This window comes from Nyctibius grandis, chromosome 2 (genome assembly GCF_013368605.1).
Source record: "Nyctibius grandis isolate bNycGra1 chromosome 2, bNycGra1.pri, whole genome shotgun sequence".
In the NCBI taxonomy this organism is placed as follows: Eukaryota; Metazoa; Chordata; class Aves; order Nyctibiiformes; family Nyctibiidae; genus Nyctibius; species Nyctibius grandis.
In genome coordinates this window covers 55,808,225-55,830,168 of record NC_090659.1, presented here as the reverse complement: position 1 = coordinate 55,830,168, position 21,944 = coordinate 55,808,225, and the positions used below count along the sequence as shown (strand labels likewise).

General features: G+C 40.0%; 1 protein-coding gene across 3 annotated transcripts in view; it reads right to left on the bottom strand.

Annotated features, from left to right (window-relative positions):
- The window catches only part of LOC137677842 (E3 SUMO-protein ligase RanBP2-like), a 42,673-nt gene extending 21,037 nt beyond the window's left edge, over nucleotides 1–21,636 (bottom strand). For 2 of the 3 annotated variants that reach the window (XM_068425479.1, XM_068425480.1), the window contains exons 1-21: nucleotides 21,374–21,636; nucleotides 18,806–18,873; nucleotides 18,213–18,324; nucleotides 17,126–17,278; nucleotides 16,065–16,295; nucleotides 15,487–15,632; nucleotides 13,774–13,966; nucleotides 12,966–13,056; nucleotides 11,899–12,108; nucleotides 11,205–11,383; nucleotides 10,930–11,105; nucleotides 10,490–10,613; nucleotides 10,006–10,167; nucleotides 9,533–9,670; nucleotides 9,296–9,442; nucleotides 8,631–8,813; nucleotides 8,467–8,550; nucleotides 7,824–7,962; nucleotides 7,554–7,651; nucleotides 2,422–7,015; nucleotides 1,338–1,415 (exon numbers count right to left, since the gene is read on the bottom strand). In XM_068425479.1, coding sequence (XP_068281580.1) covers nucleotides 1,338–1,415; nucleotides 2,422–7,015; nucleotides 7,554–7,651; nucleotides 7,824–7,962; nucleotides 8,467–8,550; nucleotides 8,631–8,813; nucleotides 9,296–9,442; nucleotides 9,533–9,670; nucleotides 10,006–10,167; nucleotides 10,490–10,613; nucleotides 10,930–11,105; nucleotides 11,205–11,383; nucleotides 11,899–12,108; nucleotides 12,966–13,056; nucleotides 13,774–13,966; nucleotides 15,487–15,632; nucleotides 16,065–16,295; nucleotides 17,126–17,278; nucleotides 18,213–18,324; nucleotides 18,806–18,873; nucleotides 21,374–21,448 — 7,381 coding nt within the window. In that variant the 5' untranslated portion in view covers nucleotides 21,449–21,636. The remainder of the gene's footprint in view (nucleotides 1–1,337; nucleotides 1,416–2,421; nucleotides 7,016–7,553; nucleotides 7,652–7,823; nucleotides 7,963–8,466; nucleotides 8,551–8,630; nucleotides 8,814–9,295; nucleotides 9,443–9,532; nucleotides 9,671–10,005; nucleotides 10,168–10,489; nucleotides 10,614–10,929; nucleotides 11,106–11,204; nucleotides 11,384–11,898; nucleotides 12,109–12,965; nucleotides 13,057–13,773; nucleotides 13,967–15,486; nucleotides 15,633–16,064; nucleotides 16,296–17,125; nucleotides 17,279–18,212; nucleotides 18,325–18,805; nucleotides 18,874–21,373) is intronic. The other variant, XM_068425481.1, reaches the window with a different exon arrangement.
- Nucleotides 21,637–21,944: the final 308 nt, after the last annotated feature.

The window sequence follows — 21,944 nt, the reverse complement described above, 5'->3', positions numbered from 1 at the left end:
CCACAGCTTCTCTGGGCAACCTGTTCCAGTGTCTCACTACCCTCACAGGAAAGCTACAAAAAGCTACACTGAAGACAGTGATTTATTTACAGTTTATAATAACTAGGATATTATTATATACTTAATCAGAAAAGCAGAAGTGAAGAACAGTCTGAAGTACCAGAAAGGCATATTTGGTTTTGTTGTTTTTTTTTACCATACGCACCCACCCTCGCACACCCCCAATATAAAAACAGACAAAAGTTTGCAGGTAGCAAAAGTTCTCGCATGTATGCATTGGTGCAGAATGCTTAATCACTTCACATTATGGACATCAAATGATGAAAATAAAACTGAATTGTTTATAAACTCCATGCACAGGGATGCCTAAAAACACAGAACAGTTGACTTTAGACTACATATACAGAACAGGAGTCCAGTGTTTAAATAACAACAGCTTCTCTGGAAATATAATTTTGGGAAAATGGTGTTTGGAATAACATTTTTAAAAAATGTAAGACATTAACATTAGAAAACTGTCTTGTGCAGACTAGAATAGAAATCTGCTTTTAAAATTAAAATGCTGTTGAACTGTGTACGTTGAGTATGCTTACAGCAAGCATACTTGCAAGAAGCACCGTTAGTAACATCTTATAATGGCATATAATCAAACTATAAGCTGTAACAGTTTTGGTTACAGGTTCTGAATGTAAACAAATTGGTTACTCAGCAAAAGTTTTCTAACCAACTAAGGCAGACTTCATATTATACGTGAAGTATATACACATTAAGCAGTAGCTAAGGAGTTGGCTTTCTCATTTCTGTGCGCTCATTGTTTTTAAAAGTGCAGGAGTTTACATATTGATAATTAGGAAACTGAATTAAACATTTCCAACGGAGAGGGTAAATACATTCAAGCGTTTTACTGGATAACCTGTCTTGAGCTCTTCAAGCACATTTCACTGAAGTGGACGACCTCAGGTACTAAGAGATGTATTCTCTAAAAATAACAGGAAAATTTAATTTCTTTAGAAAAGGGGAATTTTAGAGATCCAGTGTGCATGCTCAGTAAAACTGACTGAGAAGTGCAAGGCAGATACCCTTAGAAAATAAGGCAAACAGAAGCCAAATGCTTAAACAGGGCCAATCTATTGAGCTAGCTCATATTAACATACTAAGGGCTTAGAGACATTCTCCAATAGGACAAATACAGTAGTCAGACACACAGTTTTAAGTACTCTTCTTCAGCATGCATGTTAATGATAAAGATTACTGATCCAACTGCTTTGCCACAGTTGGGTTACTGTCCATGCCTGCTAAAGTGTTTTTATCACACATTCAGTGCAGTATGTAAATACCTTTACTATCAGGTTGCAAAGAAGATGTGCTTGTCCAAAAGGCCATTGGATTAGATTTAAAAAGGCTAAAATTGAATCCTAAAAAAATAAATTGTTTGGATGTAAGTGTTTACCTGGAATTTTAAAGGGGTAAAACAGACTTATCTATGTTCTCGAAGCATTCCATAGTCATATTTCACAGTAGGAAATTTCATCTGTTAGTCCTACACAACCTTATCCAACCCATGTGAATAGACTGCAGCTTTCATCTTCCACTACATCACTTTATCGTACTTTAGTTAACAGACAGTATGTCTGTGTAATTCTGAGACTAGTATGTAAGTTAAAAAACTATCAACTCATTAAACAGTCTTGCACTGATGGGAAGCAGCACATAAAGCCTTTGAAGAGAAGTACTCTACCATTAAAATGCTAATAAATCCCAATCTTCTCAAAGACACTTCAGCATATTATCATGGCCATGTTGCAGCCACAACTTCTGCAAGCACATCTTTTTCAGACAGTGTCAGAAACTATAACTAAGCATGTAATCACATGATCTCTTTTCAGGCTAAGGAAAGAGGCTAACATCTGGTGTTATTTAAGCTACACATCTGAAATTGCAGAGGCCAATAATTAAGAGTTTAAACAAATGTAGAGAGAGCGGTTTTAGAATACCCTTCCGTTCAATCACGGGGATAATTCAAATTTTAGCTGAAGCATACATTTGCTGTTCTCACACTTTACTGCTCGGAGCAAAGGCCTAACACTACCAATCCAACTACCTATTTAAGTTTCAAAAAGTGAATCCACAGCTCCTTCTTTAAGCACTTAAGCCCAAGATTCAGGTACAGCACTTCAGAGTTATAGCTCCTACCTAAAATCCCCTTTCTCACTAATCAACAAAACTCCACCCTACGTCACACTTACGACTTAAAACTCACTGTTTGTTGAAACTCTCGAGAACTTGTGAAAGCGTGGGTACCTGCATTAGAACTGAAAGAAACTATATATTATCAAGACAACAGAGAGTAATGAATAGCATAGAGATGACTGCTTAATAAGTTGCATCGTTGAATAAATTACTAGTTCAATTGACACTCACCTTTTTCCAGAATTCTAAATGAGAAGTTAGAGGGTCCATCTTGTGTTGAAGTAGGCAAATTGTCTACCTTGCTGTCTAGAGGCTTCTGAGGAGCACTACAGCTTTTTGGTGGATCAGAGACTTCCGGTTCTTTCTGCGCTGTGTTCTGAGATGTTGGAATATGGTCTTCACTCTTTCTTGGAGGATTAAAGCTGAAGCCAAAGAGAGAACCAGTGGCTGAAGTATTTCCAAACGTGAATGACTTTGACTTTTCATTACTGAAGATGCTCTTGACGGATTCAGATCCAAACACAAACTTTGGAGGAGAAACCACTGTTTTTGTTGGTGTTTCAGAAGTGTTTGACACCTCTGCAACCTCCACAGTTACATCAGAAGTATCATCACCATGGTTGAGGTCAGTTCTTTCTCTGGTAGTTTCTTCTAGTACAGCTACAGCATTTTTACCACACGGAGATTCCTTCGGCGTATTGGCACGAGAAGAAAGAGGTGTTATCAGCGTGTCTCTCTCTTGGGCATGCTTTGCTTCATCAAAAATTTGCTTAAATGAGTCTGCAACATCTTGCAGCTTGAATCGAACAGCTAGAAGTTCTACTTTCCTTTCTCCATCTGCAAAGTCACATGCAGTCCATACCCATGCTCTATCAGATCCTTTCATTTGTTGCATATTCATATCTGGTGTTATTCTATGATTGGCACAGAGTTTTAGTACCTGGTCCCTTCTCATTACTATACGCACTTGTTTGTTGTCATAGTTCTGTAGTATCTTGATATCCCCAATACCTCTCTCTTTCCACTGATTAGCATCTTTGTCATATCTGTAGAGCTTAGCTCTGTGGCTGAAGACAACTTGCTCATTTTCCTCACCACTGGTCACTTCCACGAGGTCAGGCAGAGGTACCACAGGTTCAAAGTACTGCCCATCTCTCTCTTCTTCTTGAGTAACATCGGAATCTTCATCTGTGCCTACGGATGTTCTACTCTGGTTCTGTTTGGCAGGAGATTTGGATGGGCTCAAGGCAGATTTAAAGCTGAAACTAAAACCTGTGGTAGACTCTCCAAATCTAAACAGATTTTTCCTTACAGGACTGCTTGCAAGAGGTGATGCATATACAGAACTACTTACACTATCATCCAATGCTTCTTCACGCAAGTCATAATTATCCCATTCCAGAGTAGGCCCAGTACTTTCAGCATGCGGCTTTATAACCAGATCAGAAGTACTGCTGGCACAAACAGAATTTACATTTTCCTCCTCTGACAGTTTAGTTTTGTCATCTGTCAGAAATGTTTTGAGATCTTTTAAGCCACACTTCATTTCTTCTGCTTTCTGTATAAGTTGAGCTGTCCTACCTGTATCAACAAGTTTATGGGGTGTCTGCAGTGGTATATCTAATAGTAGCCTCTGACATTCTTCAAACTTCTGTTTGAACTCCTCAGCCTGCTCTGGTGTCTTGAATTTTGCTGCCAGATGTTCCAACTTTGCATCACCATCAGAGAAGTCATTGGCCATCCATATCCATGCTTTGTCTGAACCAGACAGCTGTTTCAAATTCATTGTTGTTGTTATCCAGTGATTTGCACACACCTTCAGTACCTGCTCACGCCGCATTAATATTCTTACTTTGCCATTAACTTCATTTTTAAGAATCTTCAGGTTGCCTACCCCACGTTCTTTCCACTGGCTTGTTTCTGGATCAAACCTGAACAGCTTTACTCTTTGGGAGTATAACACTTTCTCATCTTCCTCTCCTGTAAATGGTTCTACTTTTTCAGGCATTTGAACTATAGGTTCAAAGTGGATATCATCACTGTCCTCTGTCTTATACACATCATCATCCTTCTCACCAAGGTCAGAAGATGTGTTTGCTTTGTGATCCATTTTAGAATCCTGTGAAGAAAACAGCTTTTCACCTGCACCTGAAAAACCTTTGAAGTTAGGGTCTTTTTTGCCAAACTGAAAGCCTTCCACAGAAGTACTTTTTGCAAGCTCAGCAAAAGTAAAAGTGCTGCTATTTTGTCCAAAAACAAAGTCACCTTTCTCCTTGTTTGTTGTTTCTTGAGATTGGAATGTAATTCCACCATCTGAAGGCAGTTCCTTTTTGTCTTTTTCGTCAATGCTTTTTAAGAAGCCAGTTGTACACTCTTTGGATGCCTCATCTTTCGTAGTAGTATTTTTACTAGAGTCCTGTATCCCAAATTTAAATCCATCTGCAGGCACTGGCATTGAAAAGCTAAATCCTTCCTTTGCAGACTTAGCTTCAGTGTCAGAAGGAATCTGAAACGTAAATGATGGTGTCTTGCCTTGCTCAGTGTGACCAAACTTAAAGCCCTTTGCTAAGAAATCACACTTAAAGCCTGTTCCCAACTGTCCTCCACCAGGTTCAGATAATTTACTTTTCAAGCCAAAAGTAGGAGTTGATGAAGAATCACCAGCAGGCTTACCAGATGGATTTGGTGTTTGGCAGGCTGCACAGGCTAGTGAAGAACCTTCACTCCTCACAAGAGAAGTACTACAATGCCACTGCCCTTCCTTTTTAGTAAAAAGGCCTTCAAATCCATTTTTCTGTGGCTTACTTGCATCAGCAATTGAACCAAACCTGGGAGCAGGGGATGCCTGAACAGTAGGTATAGGTACATTCGGTTGACTTTGTGAGTTAGGATTCTGACAAGAATGACAGTTCACATCTTTTGCTTCATTTTTGACTAGGCATATAGAGCAGTCCCATTGACCCTCTTTTTTAGAAAAAGTTGTTCCCAAGTCATTTTGAATAGCCTTTGGAGCAATTGCTTGGCCAAATTTAAAGGAAGTTTGTTGACCAGATACCGCTGTGTTAGTTTTGTTTGGATTCTGGCAGGCAGCACACTTGGAGGCAGTGGATTCGTTTCTTACTAAACAGACGCTGCAGTCCCATTGACCTTCCTTTTTAGCAAAAGCAGATCCAAAATTGTCCTGAACAGCATTACCACTGGCTTTGAAACTTGTGGCAGATTCAGTTAATGGGGTGCCAGGTGTTTCCCACATATCTGGATTTGGACTTTGACATGATACACAATTCTTTGCAGTTGCTTCATTTGGAACTAAACATACTTTACACTCCCATTGATCCTTCTTCAAGACATGCTGCCCAAACCCACCAGAAAAGGTCTGCAGGGCTTCCTTTCCAAACGAAAAAGTGGCAGGGCCAGACACAGTTGATGTAGCTGTAAGACTGCCTCTGCTATCAGGTTCACTGCTCACTCCATCTTTCGGGAACTGAAAGCCAAAGTTCATGGTCCCAGAAATGGATCTGCTAGGCTCCTTGATATCCTGATTTGTTGTTTCTCTTGTAGTCCCACTACTCTGAGTCACGGACGTGTCAACATTTGATCCCAAGGTTTTTAAAATACTCTGTGACTCCTCAAACTTGCTTTTGAAAAGCATTGCTTCCTCAGGTGTTTTAAATCTAATGGCAAGCTGTTCTGGTTTTGGCAACTCATCTGCATAATCTAAAGCATGCCATACAAATGACTTATCTGATCCAGCATTTGGAGTTAATTTCATATCAGTATTTATGTAGTGATTTGCACAGATTTTCAGCACTTGGTCCCGTCTCATTAAGAGACGAAATTTGCCAGATACTTTATGTTTCAGTATTTTCACATTTCCAATACCCCTTTCTTTCCATTCTTTAGACTCAGCGTCAAAACGAAAGAGCTTGGCTCTGTTGCAGAAGAATTCTTCTTCATCTTCCTCACCTGTCTTTACTTCAATCTTGTCAGGTAGTGGCACCACAGGATCAAAATGAGGACCATCATCTTCCTCATCTCCACCATGGGTGCTTCCTCCCTCTGTTTCATGACTTCTATTGGCCAAATCCGAATTTGAAGTCATAAATACAGGCTTGCTTGGTTCTTGGACACTAAACGTATTGCTCTTCTCAAAACCCAGGTTTTTGTGTGCATTTTGTGCAATGCTTTCTCTAAAAGAGATGCCTGGAATATGCTTATTGCCGAAATTAAAGACATTTCTTTGACTATTTGTGTGATCATTAACTGGTTTTTGTTCGATGTATCTATCGTCCTGTAAAGGTTTATCAGATGTCAGAAGACCTAAGAGGCCTTCGCTGCTATTAAAAGTTGCATTAGCAGGCTGCGTTGCAACTTGAAGAGAAGAAAAGGTAAAGTCTCCATCATTAGACTTGAAGTTAGTGTTGAATTTGAAAGTTGTTGGCTGACCCGGCTGTGCTGGTGTTGGCAGAGATGGTTTTGATCCTTCTGCTGTTCCTGGCTGTCCAAATTTAGATTTTGGAAATTCTATCACTTTTGATTCTGCAGGCTTTAAAGTCGGTGGCGCAACTGAAGGCTTTGTGAAATATCCTGGTTCAGGCAATGGTGGATTTGTGCTTGCCTGTGGAACACTGTAATTGTAGTAATCATCACCCCCACGAGGAGAAATTAGTCCAGCAGCAGGAGAATCGAAACGCACAGGTGTGCCATATATCTCTTGGGAAAACATACAGGCAGAAGTGTTTTGCAGAGGTGGTGTATGCATCGGTTGTTGATAAGCATATATATGTTGCTGAGGTGTAAGTCGGTTCATGCCATAGACAGGAGCCTAAACAAAAAGCAGAAAACAATTGCTTTGCTTATTATGGGATCAGAGGACAAAGTCTTACTGTGCTGAAGCCCATGTAACACCTACTCTTAAAAGCAGGGCATGCTTTCATAAGAGTTTAAATTGAAACTAATTTTAACTTAGTTGAAATATATTAGTTTAAATCTTGAAAGGCATCTGAAAACAAGCATTGAAACAAGGGGCACAAGATGAGTGGGTGGGTTTTTTATGAAAAAAGCCTTGAAAGCCCAGTTCTCGTTTGCCACCTACTTTGGGGGGAAAAAAAAAAAAATTAAGTGCTATTACACATACCCTACAGGGGACATGTACTAACATATTACAGACATATTTTGCTGGCTTTTCCTCCCAAATCCCACATACCAAAAATTAGGCAGAATGATAAATTATCAGTTTATCCCTAGCTGCCCAAGTTTACCAAATACTATATAAGGAACTGCAATTACATCCAACTACGTACAGAATCAGTCATTTTCAGTAGATCATTGGAAGTAGCTTAAGTGGATAGATTTGTTCTCACCTTGGTTGGTGTTACATTGGTTGCAGCAGTTCTGAGAAGATACTGAGTGTTATAGGCAGGTGACTGGCTGTAGTAAACAGACGGGCCACTGGTAGCAACTGAAAAGGAACAGCAGGAAAACAGTTTATACTCCATTTTTTTTTGTTGTTTTGAATGGACTCTCCCCAGGAATCGGTTTTTAATTGTGAATCATTAAAACATTTCTGCAATATTTTCAAAAGTCTTACTTAGTTTAGCTAAGCGTTTAGATAAAGATTCAGCTGCACTTACCTGTTAATGGAGCTTCATGAAGATTTTGTGCTCTCTGATAACCCTCTGACATTGTATCTGTTCCATAGCTTTCAGCAGGCCACCGATGAGATGATGCATTTGAGTTGGAATTATTAAGTTTCATTTCTTGCATTTCATTCTGTCAAGACAGTGTGCCAATCAAGAGTGTAAGTATGTATTACACAGGCATGCGTAGAAGAAAACATAAGGAATGGTCCCTACCCTTTTGCTATTTAAAAGCATGTTCAAGTTCGGAAAGCAACAATAAACAAATGAAGAGGTACCTGCCAGAATCATCCAAGATCTCCTCATGCAGTACAAAGTACTAAGATCGTGTTCTAAAGCCAGAAGTGAAAAAAACAGAGCCAAGTGGATGACAACCAAGCTGGTGAAAGCAGAACTCTTTCTGCATACAGTCTTCAGAAGGGTTGCCTCTGCAGCCTTGCCCAAGTCCCAAATAAGAGTTCTTAAGCAAAAAGACTTCCTCTTGCACTCATTTTAGGCAGATGTTTACAGAAGATATTTCCACTGATTTAAGTAGTAGTCTAGGAACTGTAAGTTAGCCCATGCTATTATCACTAAGTCCTTGCCATAAGTGAAACGCCACCTGTTCTTCACTGAATATGGTGACAAAATTGTTTACCTTTAAAGCTTCCACTTGCTGATAGATCATTTGAAGTAAAGATCTGTGATCTTCTGCCCACTGAGGAGGAGTTTTAGGAGAAAACTAGAGAAAAAAGTTAATTGAATCTTGTGAATTTTTATTCAAACATAACAATTCCCTGAAATAATAGCTGGCTAATATACCTTGTAGCTCTTAGTTGGTGAAAGAGAGAACTTAGTTGGTGATGGAGTGGAATGTTTGACCTCCAAATCTACAGCTCGTGGCAGACCATTTCTGAAGGCAGGACTTCCCTCTTCACCATTCTCACCAAGTTCCTGGATCACTGTATCTAGCATTTCCCTCACAGTTTCAATAGACACCGGCAGCTAGAAAGTTATTTGAAACATGAGTCACTATTGCAATTCTCCCTCAGAGCAAGACAGACTGGGTTCAGAATTCTGGGTGAGTAATTCACAAGGCTTTCATTACACAAATACTGTTTTTTTCAGCAAAGCTCTAAGTCTGTTCAGATTAATGCAAGAAAACAATTCACACAAACATTAATTCATTTTTTTTTTCAAACTATCGACCTCTATAAAAAGATAGTGGCAGAAGCTATTTGTTTACATTAAAGCTTTCATCCACATAGTCAGAATATTGCATGATCTAGTAGGTTACAGAAGTTACCCAGAGCTTATCAACCAACTGGTGTTACGCAGGTTATTTGTCTTGAGCGAAGAAATAAGTTTAACTTGCCTTAATGCAAAGCCTGGTCTAAGAAAGCTAACATAAATGCAGTTTCATTTCGAAACAGTAACCAAAGCCAGTAAATCGCTTGAAAAAAGTTTTTGAAGCATGAATTACTTACTTTCTCAGTTACTGACATATCTGAGGAGCTTTCCTCAATGATCTTCATTAGATAATGCTTGCTTTTAAGAAGATAGGTTTTGGGTTCTTCATGTTCTTCTGGCAGCACAGCATCATTTTCAATCTCTTCTGCCTTTCTTTGGAAGATCTAAAGAACAAGACGCAGATTGATTAGGATCAGTCAGAAGGCAAACAAATAAAGAAAAGCGTTTTGGGGTAATGCAATTTATAAACTTACCACAGCAAGATTCCAGTATGAAACCACATTCTTAATAGCTTCAAATGCTAATAAAGCATCATCAGTTTTGCCATCAACTGCATCCAACATTGCAAATGCTATACATGCCTCTTCTTCATACGCTGCAACCTGAAAGACCTACGAAGAAAGACAACTCATACCTAACAATGGAATGATACATCCATTGTTATTTTTCTTCCTATAATACAGGGAAGATACTTTTAAAAGAAAGTTGGTACTAAGGGTGTGTTCAGTGCCTTCCAATCATATACAGAGTTTTAAAGGTAAGAATAAAGCTGTAAGGAGAGGTTTTCTTTCCCCCTTTATCAGACACTGATACTACCAAATCTCATCATTAACAGTTTTATAGTAATAACAACATGAATTGTACAAAGCAGAGAAAAATCCCACAATTACATAAGTTTCTGACATAGACCCTCTCTTACTTCAGCCTTGGCTTAATCAATCTGTACCTGAATGTCTACACCATGGAAGTGTTTGAAGAGAGGATCAATAGGTTCAGGAATACTCCTCCTCTTTTTGATAGTTTCCAGCATAGGCAAAACTTTCTTCCAGTAGTAGACACTCCGTCCAATGTATTCCTTCTGGTCATAGAAGGAGTTAAGGCTAACGCCCTGGTGAAGAAAAGGGAACAGAATCGCATGTTATTTCAACAAATTCAAGTCAAAATGCTATTCATACATATCCTTCTCCTGTTTTCTTGAAAAATTCCAAGAGTGCTCCTCCGACACTTGGATAAACCGTGGAGGCTTTACCTCAAGAGCTACGTAAAGTAACATACATGTCGAAAATAACACTACAGTTTAAGACAGACAACAGTTCTCAATAATACATTCTCATCTGATTTTTTTTTCCGCTCTCTGTCTGTTTATAGTTTGGAAAATAAGAGAGAAAAACACCTCAGCTTCTACAGATTTAAAAATAATCTCAGCTTACTGTTTTTTGCAGGCTTTTTGCCCAGTGTATAATTAAGGCAGGTTGAAGGCCATGCTTCTCCAGCGCTCGCAAAGTACTTATTCCATGCTGTACGATAAGCCTCAGTTTTGCTGCTGTTCCTGGTCTGAATATCAGAAGAAACATTCCTTGATTAGTATTATCTATTTTTCATCTGTTCACATGTCATTTGCTTGATGAATACAGCCCACAGTTTTAGTCCTAACCTGCCTCTAGTTTAGAAATGCACTGTTAGAAATGAAAATTCCATTTTTAGAATTCTTTCAAGTGTATCAAGTCCCTACTACAACAAAGCTTCAATGTCCAAAATATGTCAAAAGAGAGATTTAATTTTACAAGAATCTATTGAGACCAATACAAGCTGCTGTAGCAGAAGCTGCCTAAAAGCTTGGTCAAACATTTCCAAACTGAAAAAGCCTTACATTGCTTTTCTCTGAACAAGAGTACGAACGGCATCCCACCAGGATCTTTGCTTTTCGGTATAGAGCTGTTTGCACACTGGCAATGGTAAGAATTGAGGCTGATGTGCGCCGTAGTGAGAATTAAACTTCTCTTGCAATTGTAAGTTGCTAGTGAATACCACCGCAAGTAGAAATACCTGTTATTGTAAAAATAAATAAATAAATAAATAAATGGTATTAAATACCAAAACACTTAAATTGTATTGTGCATTTAAGAACTTCAAAAGTTTACTTACTTCAAGGTCCAACAGGCAAATGGATTCAGGAGCATCTGTCTCAAGTCTTGATGTTTCTTGGGGCAATTGAAAAAGCTGTTTTAACCATTTGCACATTGGGGGTAAGACTGACATAGAGTTCCACTGCAAGCCAAGCCACACAAGGTGCTGGAGACTGCCATTGTGAATTCGAACAGCACCTATGCAAAAACAAAGTTGGATGCAGATGTCAACTTCCTACAAGTCAGCAAGACTTGTATCTGATCGAAGCTGGGTTTCACACTTTGCTCTGTCAGAGCAGCCAAAGATACTCTGCAGACCAATGAGCATCAAAATTCCAACTTTCACTTATGAAAGATTACCAACTTCAAATTAGCCAAACATATCAAATAGACAACTCATCTGAGTGCTCAAGCCACCAACCCCTTAAGTTTCTGAGGGGGTGACTCTTGGATTTCCTTTCACTTCCAGCCTCACCATATTCAGTCCAATATGCGACTGTTTTTAGCAAACCTATTTACTTCTCCAAAATCTTTAAGGAATTATTCAAGAAGCAGTTTTTTACTTTACAATGAAGTCTAAGCATTGCCTAGGACATTATGGCAATTTTGGGTAGCTATTCCAGGTATTTGCCTTTTGTTGCAGTATGAAGTATTGGTAGAATAGCTTCTGGTACAGAAAGTTGTGTTGAGTTTCAGAAAGTAACACCTCTTACCAATATCGTATTTATTAAGTTCCACTTGCACTGGTGCTTGTGGACTGACATGTGCAATATCATCCGTGCCAATAAAAGATCTCTCTCTAGAAGCTCCACTCTCAAACAGGCTATCAAACAATGTAAATGAACCACACTTGTTTGCAAAAGATTCCACAATCTCTTTAAAGAAGTCTTGCTTGCCATGGCTTAAGTTCAGCAGCATATGACCTAGAAAACAAAGATATCACTTCACATAAATAAAGCAGTGAACATAAGGAAAGCAATATTCGATACATTGGACTGTTCTTGCTACCGAAGGCTAGGTGGGAATCAGGACTTCCCCTTATGAAACCTACAGATTGTTAAATTATATTTTCCCTGTAATTAGGTCAGTGTTTCAGCACACAGGCTTTCCAAGCTTTTAGTGACAACAACCCTAAGGCATTAGCAAATTCAGTTTTTCAGGAAAAGAAAGCCGCCATCTTATCTATTCTAGGGGCATTGCAACTATCCTTAAAATAAGTAGCTGTAATACGAGTAGAAGTCTCTCTTATCAAAATCCATTCTGAAACAATTGAACCTGATGTCTAGCGGGTTTGTTTTTTTCAGTCTACAAACTCTTGCAGGGCCTAGATGAAAACACTATCTATACTTAGCAGCAAAAAGAGCAAAGATGATGAATAAGTAAGAGGATAGAAAGAACAGGGAAACAGTAATATTTTCTTTTCCTCTTGGGGCTAACAATACTTGCAAATAGTATCAGCAGGCAGAAGCCGTTTCCAGTAGATTAAGAGACCATAAAAGTTAAATTCTATCTTAGCGTGCTGGAGAGGCAAAAAGGAAGGAAAAAAACACACTTAAAAAAAAAAAAAGAGAACGCACTCTACTAGTATGCTAAAGAGGAGAAAAAAAAAGCTTTAGGTGTCAGGATCAAACTACTGTTTTGTTTTACATATGTAGACAGAATCTAGAAGGTTTTATTGCATATTGAAGTGTTAACACAAATGTGTTCTTTAACAAATCACTTAGCTCTTAAAGTAACTATCCATAACACTAAAATGGAACTATGTAGCTATTTTTATTACCAGACTGGCTTTTTCGATCACAGGCCAACATTTCTAGCACATCTTGTCCAGTCTGATCCCCCTTTATTACTTTTGATTTTGCTTTAGGAACCTGGTAAAGTAAGGAGAGAATTATTACAGCTTTTTCACAATAAGGGCAGATCATTTAAATTAGCCTTAAGACTTACGAAACAAGTTTCTTTTTAGCATTAAAAACTACACAAAAGATACATAATTGATTCTGAAGGTACTATGTCACATAACCCAGGGTGGGGAGTGGGGGAAGGGGCAGGGAACCCTTCCAAAACCCCAAGGTGGGCAATTATAGCTATTGTAAGTAACATTAAGTGCGCCTAAGAGCAAGTAATACCTAGAATATAAGCAGTGGCATAAAAAGGACAATTTTATTTCATAAGGCAAAGAATTAAGCTTGATTTTTTCAGTTCCGCTGTCTACACTGGAAGTATATGGGAACTATTCAGTTCATCCCCTTCCCTCCTTACAGCAATAAGCCTAATATTTAAACATACACGTTCAGCTGTATTACAGAAAAGGGAACATACTGTAGGAAATAAACTCACTAGCCTTTAAGCATCAGGTTACTGCGACAAGCGAAACAGCCGAAGATACACTTTTATCCTATTCATGTCATTTGAAACATTTTAAAGAATTGTGAAAGAGCAGGGTTTGGTGATTGAGGAGCGAGTCTTTCCTCATGCACATGAACACATTCCTGGTTCTTCTCAGGAATACAGGAGTTCAACACATGTACAGCAAGAACATTTCAAGAACTGCATCAACTAACAGCATAAACTGAAAAAGGACTTACCTGGAAACTTATCAGATAACACAATGCTGCTAGTTCACACACAACTCTCCACTGTGCCTCATTGTGTTGGGCCATTTTCAGTAGCAAAGTTCCAGCATGCATGTATAGCTGTCCTTTCATTTCCACAAAGGTACGAGACAACTCATCAGCCCCATTCACATACGGTTTCACTGCCAGAAGCGCACGATCAAAACTAAAACGTAGAGAAGACTCATTCTAAACAGAGTCCTGGTAAAAGCTATAGCAGATGGTTTTGGTTGATGCTATTTAACTATGAATCAAGTAACTTCATGAGCCAATGGTTAGTACTGTCTCTGTTGCTTAAACCTGGGTTGCACTAGAAAGTACAATAATGGTCTCAAACTCCCAAAGCTCTCAACTTAGTTTATTGAAGGAAAACATATTAAATATTACTTAAATATTTACAGTCATTTTCAGCACATCTTTGCACCGCTGCTTGCAAAACTATTCTCCCAAACTATACAGATAAACTTGTTCACTACTGCAGATTTAGAGACGTGCAGGAGGCACTAGTCACTCTGCTCTTCCCTTTCCATCATTTATCAGAAAGGCCCAAAATACAGCTAGACAGACTCTTCAAAAATAGAAGGTACTGTAGAAATATGAGTAGCTGTAGGCTAGTACATAATGCCCACTCAGGAGAGGCTTTCCAGAAAACAGTTAAAACACACTTTCAAATTACCTGTCAAAACTATAATGGCTGTTAGCATTGCCATGATCTGGAAGTGCTGCAGATGTAATCACCTTGAAAGGCTCAAATAAAATAGCAACAGAAAACCCAAGATGATTTTGGTCGTTAGAGGAGGAAAAAACCCAAACATACTTGGGCATTAAGTATTCCTCATCCGTTGTCTGTATTCCTTCAAATACTCATTCAAGATTAACAGACGGAAGAATATTATTTTACCAAAGACAATATAACAGCCATCGCACAATTGAGGAACAAAGGTTAAGTCAATACAAACCAGTAAGAAAGGGAAGATAACTGAAAGAAAGAAATGCAGATCTTAATATATTGACTACAAACATTGTTTTGTACTATTCTAGGTGTGCCACAGATTATATGCTTTGAAGTCAGCAGGCTTAGCTGGCCCTGTAACATCATCAGTTTTCCCTGAAGGGGAGTGCTCTTACCGCAAATGGCTTCCTCCCTCCCAATTATATTATATACCCTAATTATTCCAGTATGTGTTGTGTTAATTTAGAACAAAAGGACCAGGACAAAGCTGATACACAAGAGGTGGTTTTGTTTTTTTGCTGTTGGGTGTTTTTTTTATTGTCTGGGAAATCTGGATTAGTCAATTGCTGAAGTACAGAACAACATTCTCTTACTGAAGGGAAAGATGGTACAAAGTTAATTGATCCAGGATATCAACGAGCCTTCTCCATGGCTGCGTGCTGACTATTCAAACAAGGCTTGCATCTCTGCCAAAAGATAGCTTGGGGCTCAAACCCAGTAAGAACTGTTCTTAGTGGCTAGTACAGAGAATCTTCTCTCCCATCCACAAAGAAGTTAAGCAGTGAAACAGAAGCTTGGTAGATGTTCCGTGACCCAGGGGTAAAAAAAAAAAAAAAAAACAACAAACCAAACAAAACCAAAAAAAAACCCAACAAACAAACAAAAAAAAACCAAAACCAATTCTTAGAGTTTTGGGTTTTTTTTTTTTAACTACAGGGAAGTTAGAACAGTACCTTTCAAGTGCCTCTCTGCATTCCTGAACATCTCTAGAAGAAAACGTCATTTTGACAAAGCTGGAATAGGCCAGCAGATGATCTTTCTTGACAGCTCTCCAGTTACTTTTATCAGACTCCAAGTCTTCTAAAGATTCCAGATATTCCTAAAGAAGAAAGTTCATCACAGGATAAGGAACAGTCATCCTTCCATGAAGGCAAGGGCAGTACTTCTCCAAAACATATTAGCAGCATTTACTGCATAATCCAGTTTCACAGGTGAGACCTTAACATATTCTTCAGCAGCAAAGTTCCAGGGAACTATTCGCCTGAGCAATTTTATCCCTAATGGAACTGCTGTATCTAACTCAGCTTTTGAAGTTAGAAACTCAATAGCTCTATAAGGCTTAATTTTAGGGAGAACATTCCAATTAAAAAAAAAAAAAAGCAGCATTTTGTAATTCCACTGGTTTCAGTAGACTTGCATTTGAAGGAGTTAAATCACTTGAGAAATAGCTGTCAGAGTAATGACGCGAAGAGAAATAGATCAGTTAAAAAGATAGGGAAGACTATCACAGGATCAAATTAGGATTAAACACCTCAAATGTCTCTACAACACAGGAACACCATTCCAAGCTTGACTGCAAAGGTATTTTCTTCCCTGCCTCCTGACAATGGAGCACAGCATCTCTTAATTTATTATTTGAACGGTAGAGTGCAACTAGTCTGATGTTTATGTAGACGTCATCAGGTCTTGCATAAAGTTCTTCTTGAATCAAGTCAAAAAGCTGATTCCATCCATCTTCACTTTTACAATCCAATAACTGCTCCTGTTAAACATGAAGGCAACATGTTAGTATTTCATTTGCCACGAGTCTTTTCAGCAACTACAGTACCAGACAGCTTGCTTTCCTCCACTACATAGACTACATTACTCAAACTACACTATTCTTAGTAGATTTCAGGTATTACATAAAGTTCGATGACATACTCAAAGATTTAAAAATGGAGATAACTATCACGGAAGAAAATCCTCAGAAGAATTTGCCTCTTACTAATGGTAAGTAATGCTTGTCAAACCATTTCATTCAATGACAGCATATCCTGTCACAGACTACCTTGCTTAAAAAAAACAGACATCTTAAGACTTCATTGTGGTTGCTGCCTAACTGCCCAAAATTAATATACCCGTGCAAAAGTAAGATTGCATGACTTAAAGCATTTACACAGTATTTGAGAATTACAGCATTTCTCTGCAGCGTTGATCATAATACAGATTTAAAAACAAAAAAGCAGCGTAGAGCAAGAAAGCCTGAGTTCACCAGCCTGCCACCTTCCTGCCAGCCGCACAATAGAAAGATCAAGTAGTGCCTATCTGGTCTTAACTTCTCAGATGTGATAACTAACACAGTTTCTTGGCATTTCTTAAGAGGCTTAACCTTGAAACATTAAAAAGGGTATGAAAGCCTGTAGCTGCAGCTTTCTTGAAAGCTAGACAAAAATGTCAGACTTCAAAAAAAGTTACATCTAAGTTTTAGTATTAAAGATTCTACAATAATGTAGCCAAGAAGAGTTCTGCATGAGGTGACATGCAAAAAGCACTCCAGTCAGATGCTGAAAGTTCCTTGAAGCCACAGAACAGAGGTAATTTGGAATTTACCTTCAACCTGTAAACAGCAGGACTCCCAGGGAAGAGCTTAGCAGCTCTCTCAACCCAGTATTTCGCTCTTCCATCAGTAGTGTTGTTATTGCATAGTAACTCTGCAATCTTCAATACAAGATCTTTCTGTGTTGGGTTCAACTCCACAGAACGCTAGTTTTCCCCATGCACGCATGGGAGGAAAAAAAAACCAAACACCAAAACAGTAGCTTGATCTTGCAATCCATATAGAATAGGTAAGAAAGTTATCCCCCCACAAACAGACACAACTATTCAAATTAGTTAGATCTATTGATATAAAATATATTTTAAAAGCCTTTCTAAATGCCACCACTAGTTTACAATACCCAGATACAACTGCTGGAATTCAGAAAAGCATAAGAGAAATAATGCAAAAGCCAGCTCCTCTGCATCTACCACTAGCTATTGCTATACACATGCAGTAGGACTATAAGGACCTCTAAAGCAGCCAGATGTGGATGCTTTTTAAAAAAAATTAATTAAGATACACAGTTTAAGAAGGGTGATAGCACTTCATGGAGTTGTGTTGGCAACCAGACTTCTGAGCACATCATCTCCCTCCCCAAAACCAGAACAAAGACATTCCGATTGGGAATCTGACATTTATACGCTTGCCTAATCAAAATTAATATTTGCTTCTCCCTTCTGCCCCCATCCCCTCCAAAACCAACCAAATAAAAAAACCACTAGGCCTACAGTCTTTAGTAGCAACTAGATTCCTGTTGTCATCACAGTCCACATTAAGGAAGTCTACAACAGTCACAGATCCTTAGTCCAAAAGGCAATGTATGATATGAAGAATTTAACAGCAGGTAGCATAAAGATCAAATCCAGAACAAAAAATAAAAAATCAGCTTAAAAATATACTACTGAAGCAAGTGATATCAAGTGAAGAATCTCTTCTGCAGTGCTTTGTATGCTTTCCGTTGTCAAATGTGTATAATAAATACAGTTTTTCCAGGAACACATTTTCTTCTGGGGGTTTGAGAATGTCCAGCACAGAAGGACTTTAAAAGTCCATTCAAAAGAAATAAAGCAGGACCTTAGGGGTCAGTGTAGTGATTACCTTGTAACACTCAAAAGCTTTTTCTATGTTATCCTCAGCTTCATAAATTTGTCCAAGAAATCTGTGTGCTTTGGGATCTCTCTCTTGTACACTGAGGTATGTAGATATATACCTATGGAGGGGAAAAAAGTCAGTTACTTGACCAGTATTTTTCAATAATACTCCCCTCCACCACCTACAATGCTAACAATCTGCCATACAGGAAGTATAGACGCATTTTGTTCTAGATACCTTGTCTGGACCTTAAAGTTAAGAAGCAACATTGTTTTACATGCACAGATGCTACTTACTTGCCAGCAAGTATTTCTGTTTATTAAAAAAAAGCAGTAGTTAGCCGAAACCATAAGAACTACATAATAAAATAAGAAAAGAAAAAAAAGCCATTTCAACCAGATTACTCATGTGGTACTGAAAAACTTATCTTCTTTTATGTTGTTTTATAAAAATTTAAATGGCACTCAATACCCACATTTACCGATACTTTAAAATAGCATGATATTGATCTTGGTTTCTTGGTCTACTTCACATTCATTTAGCTTTTCTCACACACTTTATAGAGAACAGAAAAACGAACATACATCAACACATGTTACCTTTTAGCAAGTTCATATTCTTTTATTTCAAAATACAGCTTAGCAAACAGGAATCCTTTAATCGATTTCTGAAGGAGAAAAAAACATGATAAACATACTTTAGACATACGGTACTTTAAAAATAATTCAATAGGATGACCCTTCTTTTCAGCAAGGCATAATACTTTTAAATGAGTGAATTTGACAACTAGTTATCAGCTCAAATCCACTCCTCACATTTAAGTGTTTGTTTTTGGAAGATGTAGGATTAAGAATGAGGAGAGTAAGAGTTTTTCCTATAATTGGCAAAGGCTACTAGGCAGAATAGAGATTACAAGTGAAGAAAGCAACAAGCCCTTATACATGTGGCATTTCATAAACACTTCTGATTAAAGAGAGTGGAAGAATGGGGTCAGCTACATTTAATCTCTTTGGTTGCAGCGCGGCAAGAAAAAAAAAAAATCCTACAAACCAAGGCAGACCTGTCATTTAGCCCTGCTGTAGTATACTGTCATCAGACACTATTGTTTAAATATACTAGAGGAAAAAGCAATTTCTACCGAAGTCATTCTCAGTTTAGGTAAGAAATGTATTTATGCAGTAGCTTATTTCTGATACTGTCAGCCTAAGATAACTTGAACATACACACTCTATAGGCGAAAGGTGAAATGTCTCCAAAGGTACTTTTTGGGCGGTAGAACAAGGAAGTAACAAAGGCAAAACAAAAAGAAACACACAGAGAGCAGGCAGAGGGCAAGATGGCGGAAGTACGGACAGGAGGAAAATAGTAAAAGGAATGAGCTAAAGAACTAAGCCACAAGCAAAAACCCCAAGGTAGAAGTAAACCAGACAGAAATTTAAAGCTTGAGCTCCCAGTATCAGTTCAAAAGCAGATGTTGCTTGGGAACCAAAAAATAGTGGAATTAGTTACATCTACAATTCCTAACAAGTGTGAACATTCCGACTACACTTGAATTACTAGTCTCCCTCCCTCTCCCACCCCCGCTATTAATGCAAAATTTTAAGAAGTGGTTTATAAAGAAACCAGGCCTCCTAAGATACTTCAAAAATACAGACTGAAAACTTGAAGTATGTTATAAAAAGGAAACACTGAAGTATGTCAGAGTGGAGTCACGCTTGGCATCTCCTTTTAAACATGGATGAAAAGAAACCTCAAAATAAATGCTTTGCAGCCTTATAAGCACCCCCCCTAAAATCAAGACAACAAGAAAACCAGTAACTATTTCCACCATTGACTGTGCTATACAATTACTTGTAAGCATTACTTAAAAAAAAAACAAACTAAACATGCACCAGTTGGCCTTAAGCACAACGGAAGAAGAGGAATTTTTTTTTTGTTGAATTCAATAGGAATATCAAAACAACTAAAGAGCATCTCTGATTCTGGCAGTGACATACTTGACATTGTCTGGTCTAAACAGCACCCAAGTCAATTAAACAAAATCACAGTACAACTTTGTCGCTGTTGGGAAAGGTAAAAATGATGACAACATACACAGGCCCTGCATAAACACCCTACTGCATAATGGTGAACATGGATGCATTCACGCTATACAACACACTGCTGAATATTCTACCTCCGCAATAAAATCAATTCAGAGCAGGAGAATAGGATCTTTCAGGATTAAACAGCTCTCACGAATTGCATCACTGCTCACTGTGACCTGTATACCACTTTCCTGATATCATGGGAAGGTAACCAATCATGCTGAGTTCCTCATCCTTCTGTCCAGTTACTAAAATACAGCAGGAAAATTATTTTCTCCCAGTTCTCCCTCTCTTAATGCTGTTTTTTCGCAAAGCAGTCATACAGACAAGAATATATTAATAACACGACACATAAAAGAAAACTGAAAGTGTCTCACATGTTCCTTATCTGGGTTCTTCACTTTTCAAAAAAAAAAGAGAAACTAGGAAAACTTAGGAAACTGAATAATTCTGTACTTATACTTAGAGTGCTGACGGGCTCTTCAAAGCTACACTAGGGCTTACCAGGTGTAAAAGGCAGGTGTACAGCTCTGGTAAACCACTGCTCCTGGTTAGGGAAAGCACCTCCAGGACGTGAAACCCCATACCCTTCCTACCAGCAGCTTCCCCTACCTCACTGGACTTACAGAAACCCTGAGGAAATACAGACTCAGAAATACTCCCAGGCACAGTAAGCCCCTTTCCCTCCTACCGCCAGGGATGAGGAAGGGCAGAGCGGACCAAGCCCCAGCACCGCAGCGCCCAACACGGCGCGTGGAGCCGCAGCACACGCAGAAAGCAGCCGCCCCCCCGGGCCTTTTCTGTGCGGGCAGCAGCAGCACGGTCTCCCGGCTGCGCGGGGGGCGGCCGCCCCTCAGAAAGCGAGGGAGGGCACGCCGCTGCCGCCCCTCGCCAGGCGCCCCTCAGGCCCGGTGCCACGCCAGGCGGGGGCGGGAAAGAACCCCACCACGGGCCGCACCGAACCAGGACGGGCCAGGCGGCCGCCAGCAGCCGCAACTCCCCCCGGGACCGGCGCAGACGGGAAGGGCAAGGCCGCGCAAGGTCCCCCCCGCGTCGGGGCCCGCCGCCGGCAGCGCTCACCTGTCTAGGGGATGAGGCGGCGGCCTGCACGGAGGCGACGTAGCGCTCCACTTCGGGCTTCGTGCGCCTCATCATGGCGCCGCGGCGAGGGCCGCGCCCGGGCTCTCTGCCGGCGGAACGCCTTCCCCGCCGGCCTTCGCGCGGCGCCTTCGGAAGGGAAGGAGGAACGGAAGGAGGAAGCGACAGAGGGACGCAGCGGTGGCCGCCTTACGCAAGTTCCCGCGCAATCGTACAGAGCGCCGGGCTGCCGCGAGTGCGCAAGAGCCTCCCCATGCGCAGCCGCAGGGGAGGGCGGGGCCCCTGCGCGTGCGCCGGCGCTGCGCATGCGCCCCAGGAGAGGCGGGACGCGAGTGTGGAGCCGCCGCAGCGCTGGGGGAGGCGGCGCGCGGGCCCTTCTCCTCCCGCGGCTGAGGGGGCCGGGACGGTGAGGTGATGGTAGATCGTCCCCTTGCCCCGCCGTGAGGCCACTGCCCAACCCCAGCTGAGGGGCTCAGGGCTCCCGATCGGCCTGGCACGGCCGGGGTAGGGGCGCGGCTTAATGGCTGCCGGCCTCCTTGGGAGCTGGGCTGCC